Source organism: Pezoporus occidentalis, unplaced genomic scaffold (assembly GCF_034315485.1).
Source record: "Pezoporus occidentalis ecotype Australia unplaced genomic scaffold, CSIRO_AGI_Poc_V1 ctg8, whole genome shotgun sequence".
In the NCBI taxonomy this organism is placed as follows: Eukaryota; Metazoa; Chordata; class Aves; order Psittaciformes; family Psittacidae; genus Pezoporus; species Pezoporus occidentalis.
In genome coordinates, this window is record NW_026916158.1 from 2,640,671 (window position 1) to 2,657,671 (window position 17,001).

General features: G+C 40.0%; 1 protein-coding gene across 3 annotated transcripts in view; it reads left to right on the forward strand.

Moving 5' to 3' along the window:
- The first annotated feature begins 1,375 nt into the window (after positions 1–1,375).
- The window catches only part of ATP13A3 (ATPase 13A3), a 60,373-nt gene continuing 44,747 nt past the window's right edge, over positions 1,376–17,001 (forward strand). For 2 of the 3 annotated variants that reach the window (XM_062603325.1, XM_062603328.1), the window contains exon 1: positions 1,376–1,449. In XM_062603325.1, coding sequence (XP_062459309.1) covers positions 1,412–1,449 — 38 coding nt within the window. In that variant the 5' untranslated portion in view covers positions 1,376–1,411. Of the gene's footprint in view, positions 1,450–9,405; positions 9,425–17,001 lie in introns of those variants that run through there. The other variant, XM_062603327.1, reaches the window with a different exon arrangement.

Sequence of the window (17,001 nt, forward strand, 5' to 3'; positions counted from 1 at the left end):
CGGGCCCCCTCTGCCCCCTCCCCACCCTAGGCCCCGCCCACCCCCGGTGTCGCGCGGCACCCTGCTCTTCCGGCGCGTGACAATCGGGGTGGGGGTGAGGGGAGTGGGGAGCGTGCCGCGGTGACGTCACTTCCGCGCCCCGCGCCGGGCCGGGCCGGGCCGGGCCTCCAGCGACGCCGGCAGCTCCTGCCGCCTCGGGCTCGACGCGGCCACTCGCCCGCCCGCAGCGCCCTTCAGCCGCGCCGGCTTCTCCCCTGTGCGCAGTGGCCCCCGCGGGGCGGCCCGGCTCGGGCGCAGAGGTCGCGTCGGGGCTGCTGCCGCGATCAGCTTGGAGCGGGTCCAGAGCCCGGTGCAGCCGCCGCCACTCGGGAGCGAGCGGGCGCGTGGCTGCGAGCGTATGGCGGCTGCCCGGCCGCTGGTGTCCGGACACGTGCGGCGCTTCCCGCAGCCCGGTGGTTCCCCCTCCCCTCCCGCCACTCGGCTTCCCGCCAGCAGCTCCGGTCTGCCCCGGGCTCGCGGCGGCACCGTCAGCACTTGGGCAACAGAGCGATCGCGCTTCTTCCGTCCGCTCTGCGCTGCTCCCAGTCCCGCCTGCGGGCTCTGGTTGCTACGCAGCCGCTCCTAGAGCGTTCGCTGCTCAGGAATGCGTTCGGGCGTTTTGTAGTGGTGGGGTCGGTGGGAAGCGTTCGTGATCGTGTACCAGAGAGAAACTTTCCCAGTAGAGTACAAGATGGGGGCTCAGTGCCACTCACCCGTTTTCCAGCGATGAGTTGGTGCGCTATGCTGCTGTTGGCAGAGGTTATAGAGGGGTTTCTGTCAGCTGTGGAGATGGTGATCTCACACTGAATGGACCTCTGGCAGCCCCTGCATCATCCCAGAGGGGAGGCCTGTTTATGCTTTTTCAGGGATAAACAGCTACTAAGTGATTTAAACACTGAGAATTGGAACAGAATTGACAATTTTAAAACTGCACTGGTACTGACAATGAATAACTTGACTGTCTGCAATACAGGCTTTAAAGGTTGTTGCTACCACAGGTGCTCTGGCTTACCTCCTTCCCCGGAGCTGCATATCCCTGTAAGTGCTGTGGTTGGATGATGCTTTTTTGGAGCCCTTCAAGAAGCTGTTGTCTCCCTCAGCTAAGATAGCATAGCCTCCAGCAGCGGGAGGTGGTTAACTCTAAACTGTTCTTACGTGAGTGCTCATGGTTGTCAGGCCATGCTGACTGCTTCTACTTCATCTGAGCTTGCTCACAATTTTGTTCCAGTTTTAAAATTCATTAACATGTTCCCTTTGCTGTGCACATTCACTAGAACTGTATGGTATTTTCTCAGCCAGGGCTAAGTTTCAGTTAGTCTATTCATGCCTCTAACTACATTTTTTTTTTTATTGTAGGTGACTCAGACATTGTATGTATGAGATTTGTCCACACACTGGCTCTTCAGACAGGTTAGCTGTATTATTCTGCCATCATTTCCATCATATCTGAAAGAGTCACTATTACCTTTCATTAAGGAAAAGCTGACTTGTATACAACACTGTTATCTTCTGTAGAATACTGATTTTTTCGAACCTGCGGAGAAACATCTTTTTCTGGGGGCATTATTTAGACATATTCTATACTATAAGTCATGCCCTCATAAACTTAGTATCCAAGTAGCAGTGTAGATACCAGCAGATCTTGACTACACTTATACCAAGGAAGCATTTGTGTTGTGCGTAGCATGACAGTAGGGGTTATGTACTGCTGGGTTTATAGCTGCTTTTTCTCATTGGCTAATTACAAAAACAATTTTACAAAGTTTAAAGAAGATGTACTGTGAAAACGTTGAACTGTAGAATTGACTAGGAAATTTACTGGGACTGACTTAACTCTTCTGACTTGTTAAGATGGTTTGGTGAAATAAAAATATGAATTGTTGGTGTAGTCACCTGTGAGGAAGAACACTGGCTTCTGGCAGCATGAAGTGTTCCAGTGTGAGTGCCTAGGTCAGCTAGAAAAAACTGTTGTGCTCCAAAGCTGGCTTTTAAAGGGCTTCAGAAAATGGGCAAGAGGGACCTTGTTAACTTTGGATGTGGCCGAAGCTGTCTGTCCCTGCCACAAGGAGGAGAAAGCAGTGAAAGGGATCTGAGCAATTCTGTAGACGCTGTCTCTGGCAGAGGTGCTGGACAGCAGCTTCTGCCTTCCCGAATACCTCCCTGGAGCAGTGGTGCTGGTTTTCGTGTCTTCCAATAGTGCTCTCTAGACTTGGAGCTCAGCATGCTCTCACCGTTTAATTTTTTTGTTACTTGTCTTCTAGAATGCAGTGTCTCCTTGGTATTCTTGTGTATCTTTTTCATTCATCCCCTTCTCCTCTAGGGAGGACTTGATGATTCGGGCAGGCATTGATTCATCTCTGATCTGAAGAGAGAGGGGGATGAAAGGTTCTAGCTGCCTGGTGAGGCAACTTTCAGTGTTGGCAAGGGAGCATGGAGGCTGCATAGCAGGGAGGGAAGTTGTATCATGATGGCTGAGTATGACTGAGAAACTTTGTAATTCAGTCTTCCTCTGGTAGTGTGCCATGTGAGAGGCCCAGTGCATCCGACAAGCTCTTTTGCTGGGGTCCCAATAAATTATTTTTAAAAAGAAATTAAAAAGTCTCAGATTGAATTTGCTCTTTTGCTTCAAAGAGGTAGTTCCTTACTGTCTTCTGTATGGAGTATAAAACAGTCAGCAAGACACAAATTTTCAGTGGTATGGAGACAAATTCCATTTATTCTGTGGGAGTAAAATACCTTTTCATTGTTAAAGCCAGGTCCGAGTAGGTTGCCCAGGTCATGGAGGAAATCTGTATTAGAACCAGAAACTGACATAGAAAGGCCAGTTTTTTGTTAAGCATCTTAACTATTGCACTCTTGTTCTTTTTTCTGGAAACCTTCAGGTACTGTTTGCATTATTTCTGTAAAGTACCAGCAGTGTATTACTTTGACTTAGTTTCTCCAAGGTCTGTTGTAGGAATTACTGCTTCTGGCATGAAAAATGTCTGAGTTGAGTGGTACACTTAAGCATCTTTTAGCAGCAGGCCAGGGAGAACTGTTCTAACACTTTCCTTATTCAGTGTCTGTCTGGTATGAACCTGATGGTAGCTGGCATGGAGCAAAGTGGTTTCATTCCTTTAATACTTTGTGAAGCAAAGTCATTTTGTCTAATTTCCAAAACTTGGAGTTTTGGGAGAATTAACTAAAGGGCTTCCTTAAATTTAATTTTCTTAATGCTCAAACAGTATCAGTGTGGTGAAGAAATGTACCTGCAGTCTATGGTTAGACTCACTTTTTGAACAACTTAAACACTTGCACTGGAGAATGGAGTGTGTATTTAAAATGTATGCTTTTTTGGGTAGGGATTACCAGTCTCTGCAGCATGTCATCTAGTATGATCAAGCTTGCTTTGGGTCTGTAGGCACAGTATTTTGCAAATTAGTAGGTTTTGTGTTCTTTCAGTAGCGAAAAAAAAACAGCATTCTGACTAATGCTTGGATCTGGTTATGGGGATGTTTGTACAAACTCAATCTGAATTCAGAGTTCCAGTGATCCTAATTTCCCAATTAGACATTTAAAAAAATATTTTAAAATAACAGTAATGCCAAAGTGTTTCCCTTTCACTGTTAGACAATGAGCTGAAAATAGTTTTCATTCATAAAAAAAGCTATTTCCTTTGTTAAATAATCTGCTTAGCTGAGAGCAAAACTTTAGTTTGTAGTAAATTGCAGTTGTATTATAGCCTCAAGTCTGACGCCTTTATTTCTGATGGAAAAAAGATTAACCTTTGGTAGCTGAAAGGCAGATTTAAATAAAAGAAGGATGGGTGATTCACAGTTACTTTTCAGAAGTTTTGTATTTGATCCACACAAAAATTTGATGTGCTGTATCTTGCTACTCCTTTTCTAAAGTGTGTAACTTCAGCACCATCTGAATGGAGTGCTGTGCTTGGGTTGGGAAGGGGTCTTCACCACCATGGGGTCTAGCCACTTGCTCTGAAGTGGTGCGTTGTTTATCGTGTTCAGAATCCTATCAGTCTTACTAGAATTAGTGGCATTTTGCATTCAGTCTATATTTTTATTCTTTCATTGTGTATTTTTCATTTGAAAGAACTTAGCCCCTTTTTTCATGCTTCCGGTTTATTAGAATTGTGGCTTTACATTGTTCATCTTAAACCAGCTCCTTGAAAGAGGACCAATTACTGGAAATGGTAGCATGTCCATTTCTACTTAGTTTGATTGGTATTTTATGTTGTATTTAAGATCAAAAGACCACCTTTAAAAATCAAAATACTTAACTTTCCTTTTTGACCTTTGTCAAAGTTATGTGATGGTGACATTTTCAGTTTATAAGGTACCTACAGTTAGAAAAGTGGCAACTCTTAGATTTTATTCTAGCTAGAGGATGTCAAAATGAGAGGTGATACATGGCAACAGCTATGATGGAATCAAAGCTTGTGATACTTATAAAGGGTAGGAGACAGAATGCTTTTGAGAAATAGAGAAAGTGGCAGGATCAGCTTAGATTATGAGCTTTACTTTGGATGCAAGAAAAAATATATGTAGTGCTTGAAATTAAGTCATGTTAGGAAGAGCATGTATTAAAGAACAGTAGAGGCAGATACTGGAAAAGCTAAAGTGCACATGGAATTGCAACTAGGAAAAGGCATAAAAGCTAGCAATGTTCCTGTAGAAGTGCAGGAGGAAGATAGCAGGAAGATAGCAGGAGGAAGACTGGGAAATGTCTCTCTAGATTTAGTGGAGAACATATATATCTACAGAAAGTGCAGAACATTTAAAGTCCTTGGTGCTTCTTTTGCTTGTTTTCTCTAACAGGTGTCATGCAGGTGCTTAATCTTATAAATACTTGTGTTAAGTGGTATTTTGCACTGGAGTGTATTTCCACTAGATGTTCCTGCATCAGCTGGCCCTGATAAGCTTCACTGTACAGTTCTCAGAAGAGCTCAAAACATGCAAAAATATTACCTAAAAATACTCAGAAGTACTAGAAGACTGATAAAGGGTGTCTTCAGAGAATTGTGGGAGAGAGCTGAGTTTCAACTCAGCTGACAGTTCACTTTATTTCAGTTTTTTCCATCAGTTGAGAGTAATAAGCAAACTTTCAGTTTTCAAGTGCTTGGAAGGTAACTACAAAAAGAACAACATCATGAACAGATCTGTGGGAAAACTGCATCCCAAATCTAATACCTTTTTACTGCAGAGCAGAAAGTTTTGTGGCTATGGCAGAAGCAGTGGAAATCTTGTCTCCTGATTGATTGATTGAATAAGTTTTCCACATTTTAATAGCCTCATAAGTGAATGGAGACATGATCTGGGGAAAGCAGTCTAGGAAACTTGCAAAATTGGGTAGATGGCTCTATTTAGAGAACAGTAGTTAATGATTCAGTGATGAAATGAGAGGTTATGTTAAGGGCTCTGTCCTGGGTCCGGTTGCCTTTAGTGAAAGCATGAGACAACTGGCTGATTAAAAGTGCTTATTAAATTCTCGGGGACAATGTGTTGTAGGACATGATGAGAGTTCAAAATGACCTGAAAAATAGGATGACATGCAATAGGGAGGAATGCAGAGTACTGCACTTAGGCAGGCATTATCAGCTGTGCAAATGCTGGTTAGGTACTAGAAAAAGGACCTGGGGGTGTACTGGATCACAAGTTGAACATGAGTCAGTGTCATGCTGTTTGCAGAAAAGGCAAATATCTTACTGGGATGTTTAAATGGGAATATTATCTGAGAGATGTAAAGTTTAAATCTGTCGTCTTTATTTGCTGTTGGTATACTCTCAAAAAACAGCATCTCTTTTGGGTGCCAAAATTCAAGAAGAATTGGGACCAGCTGGAAAGAGTTCAGAAGAGAGAAATGCAAGTGATCGGTTTGAAGAAACAACTTCATAAAGATGGAAGAAAATCTGAGTTATTTTGGCAAGAGATGAGGAGGTTAAGTGGAATGTAAGAGATTTCAAGTATTTGAAAGATTTGTAAGAAGGAAATGCTACTTTCAGTGACCATGATGGGCAGGTTGAAATGAGATTAAGTTTCATCAAGGAAAATGCCAATTAAGCTTTCAACTTTCTCACAGTAAGAATAGTACTTTAAGAAGTCTCTTATTGGTGGCCATGAAGAACAAGTTTGTGTATTGAGAAAGACTGGTATAGTTGGTTTTGGTTGGAGAATAAACTAAACTCTCTATTGATGTCTCTTTCATCTCATCTAATAGGATTCTTGTTTTAGTTTAAGTCAAGTTTGGGCCAAGGAGAGGGAATACACTGGATTCTTTTTGTCCATATCATGCCAGTTCAGACGTTGCACAGGTTGCAATGACTAGACTGTGGTGCTTAAGTGAGTTTGGAAACATATGGTGCTCTGGGTGTTCTACTCTTTTCTCTGGGATGCTACCTTTTGTGAATGGAGCAAGTTTTCTTATGCTGTCAGGATGTTCTAAACCTCCACAGTGGAGGTACTATGGGACATCCGTATGTCCACGTGGGCAGTGTGATGTAACTTCAATGTAACAGAACAATGAGGAATTTTCAATAATTTTAGTAGTGGTAGTAGTTTCAGGTGCTAATCCTAATGTCTCTGATCCGTGCTTAAAAAGGTCCACCTTTGGCTTTGAAGATCTTTTGAAGAACATACACTTTGTTATATTCAGCAGTGCAGGGAGCTAGAGTGAGGATAGACAGATTTTGAAGTTGAAAGTCCAGATGTGAGTATAGCCATTCTATTTTATGTATCATTATTTTCATGCACTTTTATAATTGCTTTTGATTACCTGCAATACCCTGCATGACAGAACAACTGATCCAACTGTTCCTTCAATTTCAGTGATTGATTTGTAAGATAACTGGAATGTGTGGAAGCATTTAAATTCATCCTATGCATTTTGCTATCATACCACGTCTCCAAATCAATGAAGAAAAGAACAGTTACCCTTGTGAACTCTGGCCTTTAGATCAGCTACGCATTTAACATCAACAATAGCAAGAGCTTATCTTCTGGAGGATCCTTTTAATGCAGTAGTAGATAGCAGAAGCTGAAAGTTCAATGATGTAGATACGGGTTGGCCTCCAGTGTGGAGATTGTGTGGTGTGTTGGCAGTTACGTTGCATTACCTGCCTGACTTTACCTTCACCAAGTAATTTATTGAGCTGCATAACTTTTGGGTACAGATTAATTTCCTGAACGTCCTACTACTGCTGAATTGCTAGAGAATATGTTCTCTGAGCAGAGGGATAGTCTTACTTATGTTTCTCAAAAGGGGAGCTGTTTTTATCTTAGAGGAGTGGAGGATCTTAACATATCTGCCACTAAGTTGTCACTAAGTTGTGAAGGCTTGATCGAAAGCCCAGTGAATTCAAAAGCTGTTCTGTCGGCTTGAGCAGTCTTTGGCTGAGGGTGCTGCTGTCTGAAACTGGTGCTACTGTCACTATAGCAGTACTCCAGATCTGACAAGCCAGCAAAAAGTTCTTTTCAGACCAACTGGTAATTCAAACAGGAACATAAAAGAGCTGTCAAATGTGCAGTCTTGCAGAGAGTATTCTTTGGATTAACCCTATCTTCGGTCAGTCCATTTGTCGAGGGCCACGGAAAAGTTAAATTGTCTTTCAGGAGAGGGTCTTGAGATTGTTGGTTTTTTTTGTTTTTTTTTTTCATCATAGCCATGCTTTATTGCTGGAGGCAGTCTCCTGAGCCTTAATACTGGCAATATTGAAGACTTGTGGTGTGAGAAGGAGTAATCATGTTGACTCTGTTTTGGACTGTCAGGCTTCAAATGCCAAGTGTATGGATGAAACACAGTTTCTGTGTATTTGTTGTTCTGTACAGTTGTACTGCTCCAACAGTTACCTAGTGCTTGGTTAAAGCATGTGATCAACCTATGGTGAAGGGTGTGTGTTTGGAGCAGAGAGAGGTGTAATGTGTGAGCAAACAGAAGCACTTGGAAAACCACCACTGTACAGTCTCTGTTGGTTGAAAGTGTACTTGGGCTTCTGACTTTGTAAGTTCATCTGCAAATTTTATTTTTTGGTTTGCAATATAAATTGCATTTTCTTATAACTGTGTCTTTTTCTAACAGAAATAGCTTTACTTTAGTAATAAACAGGCAAAAATGTGGGAACGCACTTACTCTTTCAACACACAAACTGTATACCTTTTGTAAGGGGAAAGCACAATGCAAAGTAACTTACAGTCTTGTCAGCTTGACAGTCCTTACTCTATGGCTTGCAAATGTAAGTATCCTCATAGCGTTCTTCCTTGTGCCAGCCTTTATCCAGCAGCATGTTTTTCCCTAGAGAGACAGCTTTTGTCAGTAGCAAGACTGTTGGCATAATTGCATTCTGAGCGTGTGTTATGAAGGACTTCTGTACCTTAAGCTGGTATTGGTTATGCTAGTAGCATTTGTAACACCAGTTTTTAGGCTGTGGTCATTTCGGTAGTGATCATCTGGTGTGTTAGATTGCTGCTGTCTCTTTGCTGGCAATGGCTGGTCCACACAGGAAGAATGGATCATAGGAGTGTTTTGCTCAGGTTTCAGTGCAAAGTATTTTTAATTTCTGTAGTCTGCGTCTTGCATGTGGAACAGAGGTAGAGTGCCTCAGGTTGTTCTGATAGCAGTCATCTTCTGACGGCATAAGTGTCTGGAAAGCAGTAATACATTAAATGCCACAATTGCCTGTCCAGCTGAAGTCAGGTAACACTTGTTATGTGTAACATTGATGGATGTGATAGGAGAACTTACACAGACTGTAGTCAGACAGTGATTGTACTGGTTGATTAGCTACTGTCAACAGAATCTCCATCAGGTTGAGATTATTTTGCTGTGCACCCTGAGAAAATGCTTTCTGATGACTTATTGCTAAATTGAAGTAGTTCACTTTTGGTAAAACTCATTTTCATTGGAGACTGTAACTTTGTATTGTGGACATTGAGCTATATCTAGGCAATTGAGTTTGCTAAGTTCATGAGACGGTATTTTGTGGTGAATCATCTGCTTGGTGTTTCGCTCTGTCCTCCCATCTTACCTTTGCTGTATTCCTGAAGTTTGTTTTCCTTATTTGTGCCTTCCTCAGGGAACATCCTCATTCCTTAGATGCTAGTTTTGATTTTAGTAAAGTTAATATCTCTTTAATTTTGAAAGTGTGATAGTGTATCTATTAAATACAGCTAATAAAATTGGCTTGATACCTATTACATCAGCTTGAAAGATAGTACAGATACAGTAACTTGTGGCCAATTCCCTTCCTAATGTTCCTTAGAAATAAGGTAATGTTCAGAGCTTCAGTCTTTTTTAAAACCTTTTTGATTGTTTTGTTTTGATTCAGGTAAATTGATAATGAATTTGCTTTCCTGAGTGCTGTGGCCAAGGAGAATTCCAAGTGTATATTCATACAGTGAGTTGTGATTGATAGTGCTTAAGTTGGGTCTTTCTTCTTTTGTTCTACCTTGATAAATGGACATATTTGGTATGTTTGTAGGTAAGATGGGAGTTAACGTCTGTTGGAAAATTGCACGTTTTGATTTCTAACTGTAATGATCACACTGGTTTGCTAAGGTATCCTGGGTAAAGCCTACTGCATCTGGAATTGGGCTACGCTGCTGTAGTTTTTGTAAGGAGTACATGAATTTGAGGACTCTGCAGATCTTCTACAAGGGGTTCAGTGTATGCTTAAGTCTTATGATTCATTTGAAGCTTCAGGGTGAAGTGTCAGCTTTGACGGAGGTTCCCTGTGGTCACTTACATAAACTATGAATGCCCACCCCCACTTCCTTTGTGTGGAAAGCTAGGTTGAAAAATTGCTTACTTTGTGTTTGAAGTGTTTTCAGATATATTCTGTGATCTGCCCTTGATCTCTTTACTGTGGGGTTCAAAGTGTAAGATGCACGTAGGGATTTGGGTGCAGTGGCACCATGTGGAATAGAAGCATTCACTTCATCCTGTAAACCAGAATTCCGGAAAGACTTATGCTCATCAGAAATGGCGTTTAGAGATAGTCCTGATGGGAACTTAGCATTTGCTAGAGAGATCTCAGGGATCCAGGACTTGATGAGGAGGAATTTAGTATTTATGTAACTGCCAGTTTAATTCCTTCATGACTTATGAAAACTCATTAAATGTTTGGCTTAAATCTCTCATCTTGTGAGCCACTATGGTTCTTTTATGAAAACATACTGGGTACAAGTGGAATCCCGGACTCACAGGATGGTTGAGGTTGGAAGAGACCTCTGAAGGTTGTCTCCCATGTACCTGTAAAGAGTCAGTGTATTAATAAAGAGTAGAGTAAGTATGTATGGCAGAAAACACACACTTCTGCTGTTTGAAAAATGTTTGGGTGGGTTTTTTTGGTTGTTTTTCTTTTTTTTTGTTTGTGTTTTTTCTCTTTTTTTTGTGAAGCTGTATTTTTTCTTTTTTTTTCCTAATCTTAATTAGCTATTTGCATAATATACTATTTTCTAACTTATTTGTGGCATTAGTGTGTTATTTGCCAAGTGCACATTCTTACGGGGGTTGAGACATTGTAAGAAAGATACATAGCAGAACTGTGAAAGACGCTGACAAGGATGACGAGAAATGCAGAATGACCTCTGTAAGGGAAGCTGTTGTTTCTACATGGAGAGCACTGAATGATATGGGATAAAACAGTTTATAAAAGAGTCACAGATGGTGGGGGGGGAGTAAGTTAGGCATGTTCTTTACTGCCCCTTCAAATGCAAGAAGTAGGAGGATTCAGCTGAAACTAGTAGATGGACAGCTAAAATCCTTCTCCACAAACTTGAATTTTGTTTGCAGGATGCTGGCAAGCTTAAAATGTGCCCCAAAATAATTTAAAAGATGAGGGAAAAGTCCACTTAGTGTGAAATAAGATGATATAGTATTTGGCTTACAAAGCTCTTGAACTGCAAGTCACTGGGATTGGAGAGTGTCTACTGGGAAGTATCATTATACAGCTTCACCTCCATGGCTGCTGCTCTTCAGGATGCCGGGCTAAGTACACATTTGATCTGACCTTTTGAGGACTGTTATTTTCTTGCTCTGTTAGCCTTAAGCCAGGCCTTCTATTCTTCTGTTAGTTTCATTTGAAGGGTAGAGAGTAAAAGCAACTTCCTCTTTTAATGTATGTGGAGGATAGTGGCAGTCCTTAACAGTGCTTTAGAAAACTGACCTGTTTTCACCTAACATTTATGAAAAAGCAAGGCTGGTGGGGGAAATCTGAGGCAGAGCGTCTAGACCAGAGGTATCTGAAAAGAGGGTACTTCTGAATATTTGGCTAGACAGTGGTGATACTTCAATTAGTGCTTGAGGAAAGATTGCTCCTTTATTGTACCTTTGATGTACTTGCTTACATCATTTCACTCTTGGTTTTAAGAAAACTTTCTTTTCTCCTTAGAGAAGATGGGTACAGTTACATCTCTTAGTACTATTATAAAAAGGTTTAAATGCTAAGAAAGGAAAAAAAAAAAGCTAAAAAAGGTAGCTGAAATGCAGACACAAATACAGCTCTAGACATTAAATGTTAAAGGAGAATTTTTTTTTTTATGTAAGTGCATAGGATAAAAGTTAACTATAAATGGATTGGTAACGAAAAGCTATTCACTGAGAGAAGAAGACTGAAGACATTTACTGACTGTCATCAAGATCGCAGCAGTTGAAGGAGGGTGACATGTCAGATTACTGCAGTCTGTTTTTATTATACAGAAGATGTCTCCCACTACTGATGCTGTGGAAATGATTCTCAAGAGGTACACAAGCGCTGCAAAGTGTCATTTAGACTGAGCTATTTAAGGCAATGATGAAATGTATTGTAGCAGGCTGCTGTGAGTTCATTTAATGTCATGGATTGTAGAAGTTGTTCTCTGAGGGATAACCGTTCACTAAATTGATAAAGCTCTTCTGGGTTTGTAGGACTGCTCTGAATGTCTGGGGCTAATAGCTAGATGGATGTGGGCCAAAGTTTACATTACAGGCATGGAAAAATTGAGTTAAATGTTACAGTCCTGTACATCTGTTCTCCTCTTGTCTTTGGCGAAGTTCTGTTCATGGACATAGAGTGAAACTTTTCCCCTTCTTTTTTCTCATCTTAGCCTCATATGGTAGTTCTGAGAGTAAATTGAGCATTTTCAGGAGCTAATCTGTCACGTTGCTTAATTTCCTGTACATAAGAAAATCTTCTACAGCAGTCTGGTCTCTGAATGAAACTTAAGCGACAGAAAAATCTGCAAATAGTTAGAATTTCATCAAGGCAAATAAATTGCTTGATATCTTAAATTATGTTAAATTGTTTGATACAACCTTTTAATTTTAATTTTCAGTGTTGTTATATATTTAGAGTTTTTTAGCAATTTCTGTCATGCATAGTATTTCTAGTGATTGGTGGGTTGGTTGCACACATGGAGAGAGTTTTCCCCGAAGCGTTTCTAAGTGAATGTGCTAATTTGTATGAATTTATTGCAACTGTTTTAAAAAATTGTACTTTTTGTAAGCTTTAGAAACCCCAGGTTTAAGTCCTGAAGTTTAACCTATTTGCATGTATAGGACTTCTTACAGAGTAAAGTTTTAGAACTGAGTACAGTTTGGTGCTCTTTCTGTTAATCTGGAAGATGCTCTATCTGTGTGCATTTAGTGGTCATATAGTTGAACTTTTAAGTTTCACATCATGTCTTCAGGAAAGTGAAGAAATACTGCAGCTTTGTCTCAATGCTTGGCTGAAGGTAACGAAAGGTGCTAAGTCATATTTAGGATGAGAAAGAAAAGAGACACTAAAGCAGATTGCTTATGTAGAGTATGACTGGTTCTGGAACTGTGCTGTACTCATAGCTGTATGCCAACCATGTGTACTTTTGAGGAAACAAAACTGAAATGTCTAAACTAAAGAGGAAAGTTCATCTCTTATGATTGTTCTGGTTGTGCTTGATGATTTCCTTGTAGGCAAACAGAAATTTGATTCAAATGTTCTTACATTAACCTAAAAAATATTTTCCAAGAATTTAGAGGAAGAGGAAAAAAAGTCATTACCTCCTTTTACTGAGCATCCATACTACTAAAGCAAATATATCCCAGGAAGCAGATACTCTACATCTCACAATAAGGCAGCAGCCACACAGGAAAGGTTGGGCTCTTGGCATAGCCCCTGAGGGGAAATGCTTCCTTGAAAGGACCCATTGTTACTGGATCTGGGTCTTCAGACTCCCAATTCTCCACTGGAATATTTGTGGTTCTCTTGGTGCTGGAATGGGGCACCTTTGCCATCTCCATTATCTAACCATAATAGTCTCAGTTATTTAATAAAATAGAAGGACTGGGTAGAGTTCACACCCGATGTGAGAAAGGAACATCTTTTTTGAAACAGCTTCAGAACTCAGCTATTGAAAACTCACTCTGAGTTTAATGGTGCCATGCCTTTTCAAATACTGAATGTATTTGAAAGAGTTTTAACTTTCTCTTCCAAGTATAAATAAAATGTTTCACTGTCCCTGTTGTCAAAGTCTGTGAATTCTAACCCAAATGTCTGGTATACTCTTCAAGAGAGGAGAGGAACAATAAGCATCTAAAACAAATGTATGCTCTGTTGGATTCCCTCCCTGACTGTGGGACCCATCATCTTTCCTTCATAGCAGCCAGGTAGGACATCCAGAAAAATAAAAGGGAAACAAGGAGAGACTGTATTTCTGTGTGCCTGAGAGTAGGAACAAGATTTGGGCAATTTTGACTTCTGGTGCTTGATTTATCAGTTGAAAATTTTCATTAATATAAATAGCTTCTGCTCGAAGGTAAGATAAATGAGATACTGGGAAATTTAGGTGGTGTAAAGTGCTTGACTGGTTGTCCTTGATATGACCACTGGCTTTCTTAAATTCTCTTCCGATACATCTTCAACTGTGTAGGTGCTGTCATATTAATAACAAATTTTTGAGTGGTCTGAACATAATGATCTGAAGAACAGTTAGAAATTAAGTTCTGAGTGTAGTGTTGGCTGTAGTACTTTCTTATCATGATGAATTGCGATACGGAGTTTATTGTTAGATGGAGAATTATCTTTCCTCACTGTAGCATGTATTCTGCTATAAACATCGCAATTGCTATTACAGCCTGCAAAAAGTATACTTTACAAAGAATACACTCTACAAATGTAAATACAATTTTGGTTTGGTGATTGTTGGATACAATGGTCTTCCTTAGGCCTAAACACAGAAACAAAAGCTTGTATTATAACAGAAAGCCCAAGATGGGAAGTGATAAAATAGGTATTGAGTGGAGGGCTTTGTTAAAATTTAGCTCGTGTACTTGTAAAATTTCCATGTATTCATTAAACTATTATGTCATTCTTATTGTTGGAGCTTGGTTACTTGACTTAAGTGTTAAGCTTTGTTTGTAGTACAAATTATAACCTTAACTCCTTTCAAAATATAGCTGGAGGATTTTTGTTCTTCCATAGTTCTTTTAGCTTGTATGTCTTATCCAAACATTTATTGTATATAATGTGGATAATTTTGTATTTAAGGGTTTACCCTCAACCTATTTGAGAACTATAAATTACAGGCATGTAAGGTGCATTTCTTAAATTGAGCATGCTTCTTAAGGAGAGCATGCCTCTTAAGGAAAGTATCTTTTGCATTTGTAATGTAGACTACAAAAAAATATGGTTGTGTTAAAATAATACTGAAAGCATTACAAATAAATTTAACCTACAAGTGTAAGCTCATAGTGTATATTGAAGCAGAGTGTGATAACCTTTGGTTTTCATGGTCATAAAACATGATATCTCAAGACTTTTGGCTAAATTGTATATCAGGTGTGATCTGTTTCAGTTTTGAAGTGGTCTTTGAGTGACATGGCTTTTATGTTTTGGGAGCAGGTAAAGACAGGCTCTTGCACGTGGTGTTAGGCTTGCCGGGTAGTGTGAGAAGTCTCTAGTGTTGTGCTGCAGCTCAGATGTGTGGAATCCCTCTGAGACCAGGGTGTAACATAATCCCGACTGCCAAAAGCTATGCCTGCATTCTTAGATGCTTAAGTGGAAGTTGTCTCTGCAAGTGGTGCACATCAGAGAAGCAAAAAGTGCTGAGAAGGAAGTTTGGAAACTCTCCTTTGAGAAGGTACTGAGAGTAATGAGGGAGGGATGATGAATCCTGGTAACAGACTGTTTGGAGGCAAGATGTCATAATGTGGAATTTAGCGGGGCGTTCTTAGAACCCTTAAAAGATTCCTAGTTTTTTAACTACAAGTCTACTTTAAAATGGTCCTTTTTTAATTTTGAGTGGCTGCAGGTTCTGTCAGTACGTTTTGAAAGCAGCCAGTTGAGAAATCGCAGGAAATAGTATATTATTTTTATAAATGCTGAAGCAGGATCTCTTACATAAAAGACAAGAACTGGGCAACAAACACAGTACTCAAGTCCAAGACACTGTGGGTAGAAGCTTTGTTTTCAGCTCTTAAAAGTTTGAAATGTTCTGTTCAAGTTTGCTTTATTTTGTGATTTTTAATGTGTGCGGCATGTTATGTGGTGCTGTTTGAGAAGAATGTGCTCTATTTTTTCTTCTTTTTTTCTTTTTTTTTATGCTTGCATCATCTTAGCCTTGTGTCCTTGTCCATTTATTTATTGGTATAACACGTTTTAAATTAAGTGTCGTAGATTTAGCTTTTCAGGTATTGTATGTGGAACTCATTGGCAGTTGGCATGGGAAGGAGCTGCAAGCTCAAGTAGTAATAGCTGATAAGACTTTTCCTTCTATTTTTATAGCACCATTTAAAAGTGCTTTTTCTAGAGCATGGCCTCTTATGCTATACCTAGAATGTCTTTCCTCGACTGCTGGCAATTCTGACATCAGGTTAAATATTATACACGCATTGAAAGTGATGGATTGAGTGCAACTTTGTGTGATCAGTGCTGCCCAGTGTTATGCAGACCAGGAGGTCTGGTTAGCAGGATGGCAAAGATCTTAGGTCAAGAACGGGGGTGTTTTTTGTTTGTTTGTGGTTGTTGTTTTTTTTTGTTTGTGTGTGGTTTTTGCTTGTTTATTTTGTTTTTTTTCTCCTGAGAAATGTCTCTGTGGTGTGGGGGGAAAAAACATTTTTAGTCTTTCTGTAATAGTTTTGAAAAAGCATTTTCACTGGGTTTTGCTGCTGGTAGTTAAATAAGTACTTTTATATGCATACAGGCATATTGTAACATTCAAATTTCGAACTACACTTAATATTCCGAGCATCTTTTGGCATTTGACTTGAGGTACAAGTGCAGAACTGTCTTTCAAATTACTATGTCCTTGGATGTGCCAAGTGCTCTTGTGCAGCACGTGATACACAGCCTTTGTAGGGTGATGTGGAAAGCTGTCTTCTGTGGCAGGGCAAAGGAATACACTTTTGCTGTCAGTTGCTTTGTAAAATTAACTGACCATTCTGCTAATGGTCAGCTGTGTTTTCATCTTTCCTAAGAAATTGGATGTATTTTGAAACTGAATGTATTCTCAGAAGATACATTCCTCTTGCTTCCTGGCCTGTTACTGCTCTTCTGTTGTGAGTACTTCAGTTTTTAATTTTGTAACTGCCAGTGTGGCAGAGATTGAGCATTAGTTTCTGTTTTGTGTATGTAAAGGAATTGCTTACCTCCTGCATGTCCATCGCATGAATGCTGGAAAGCTTTACCATAATGCCTGAAAAAAAATTGACTGTTCAGTAACTGCTCTTGATGTGTGGGAATCACATGTTACTGGAATGAGAATAAACTCTGGTGGTAAAAGTTGCCTTTCTAAGGTCTGTTACCTTGCAAGGTTGATTCTTTCTTGTGATAAAGGCGTGGAAGTATGGCTCTTAAATGGAGAAATGTTTAATTTCTGAATGACAGAAATAATGTTTGGCTTTCTAGCTTCAAAGCAAAACAGTTTTTTTTTTTGTGTTTTGACAGCTAATGAGGATACGGTTGAAGATGATGTCTGCCTGCTGTGCAGTAATCTGCAGTTAAGACTGCTCAAGCTATTT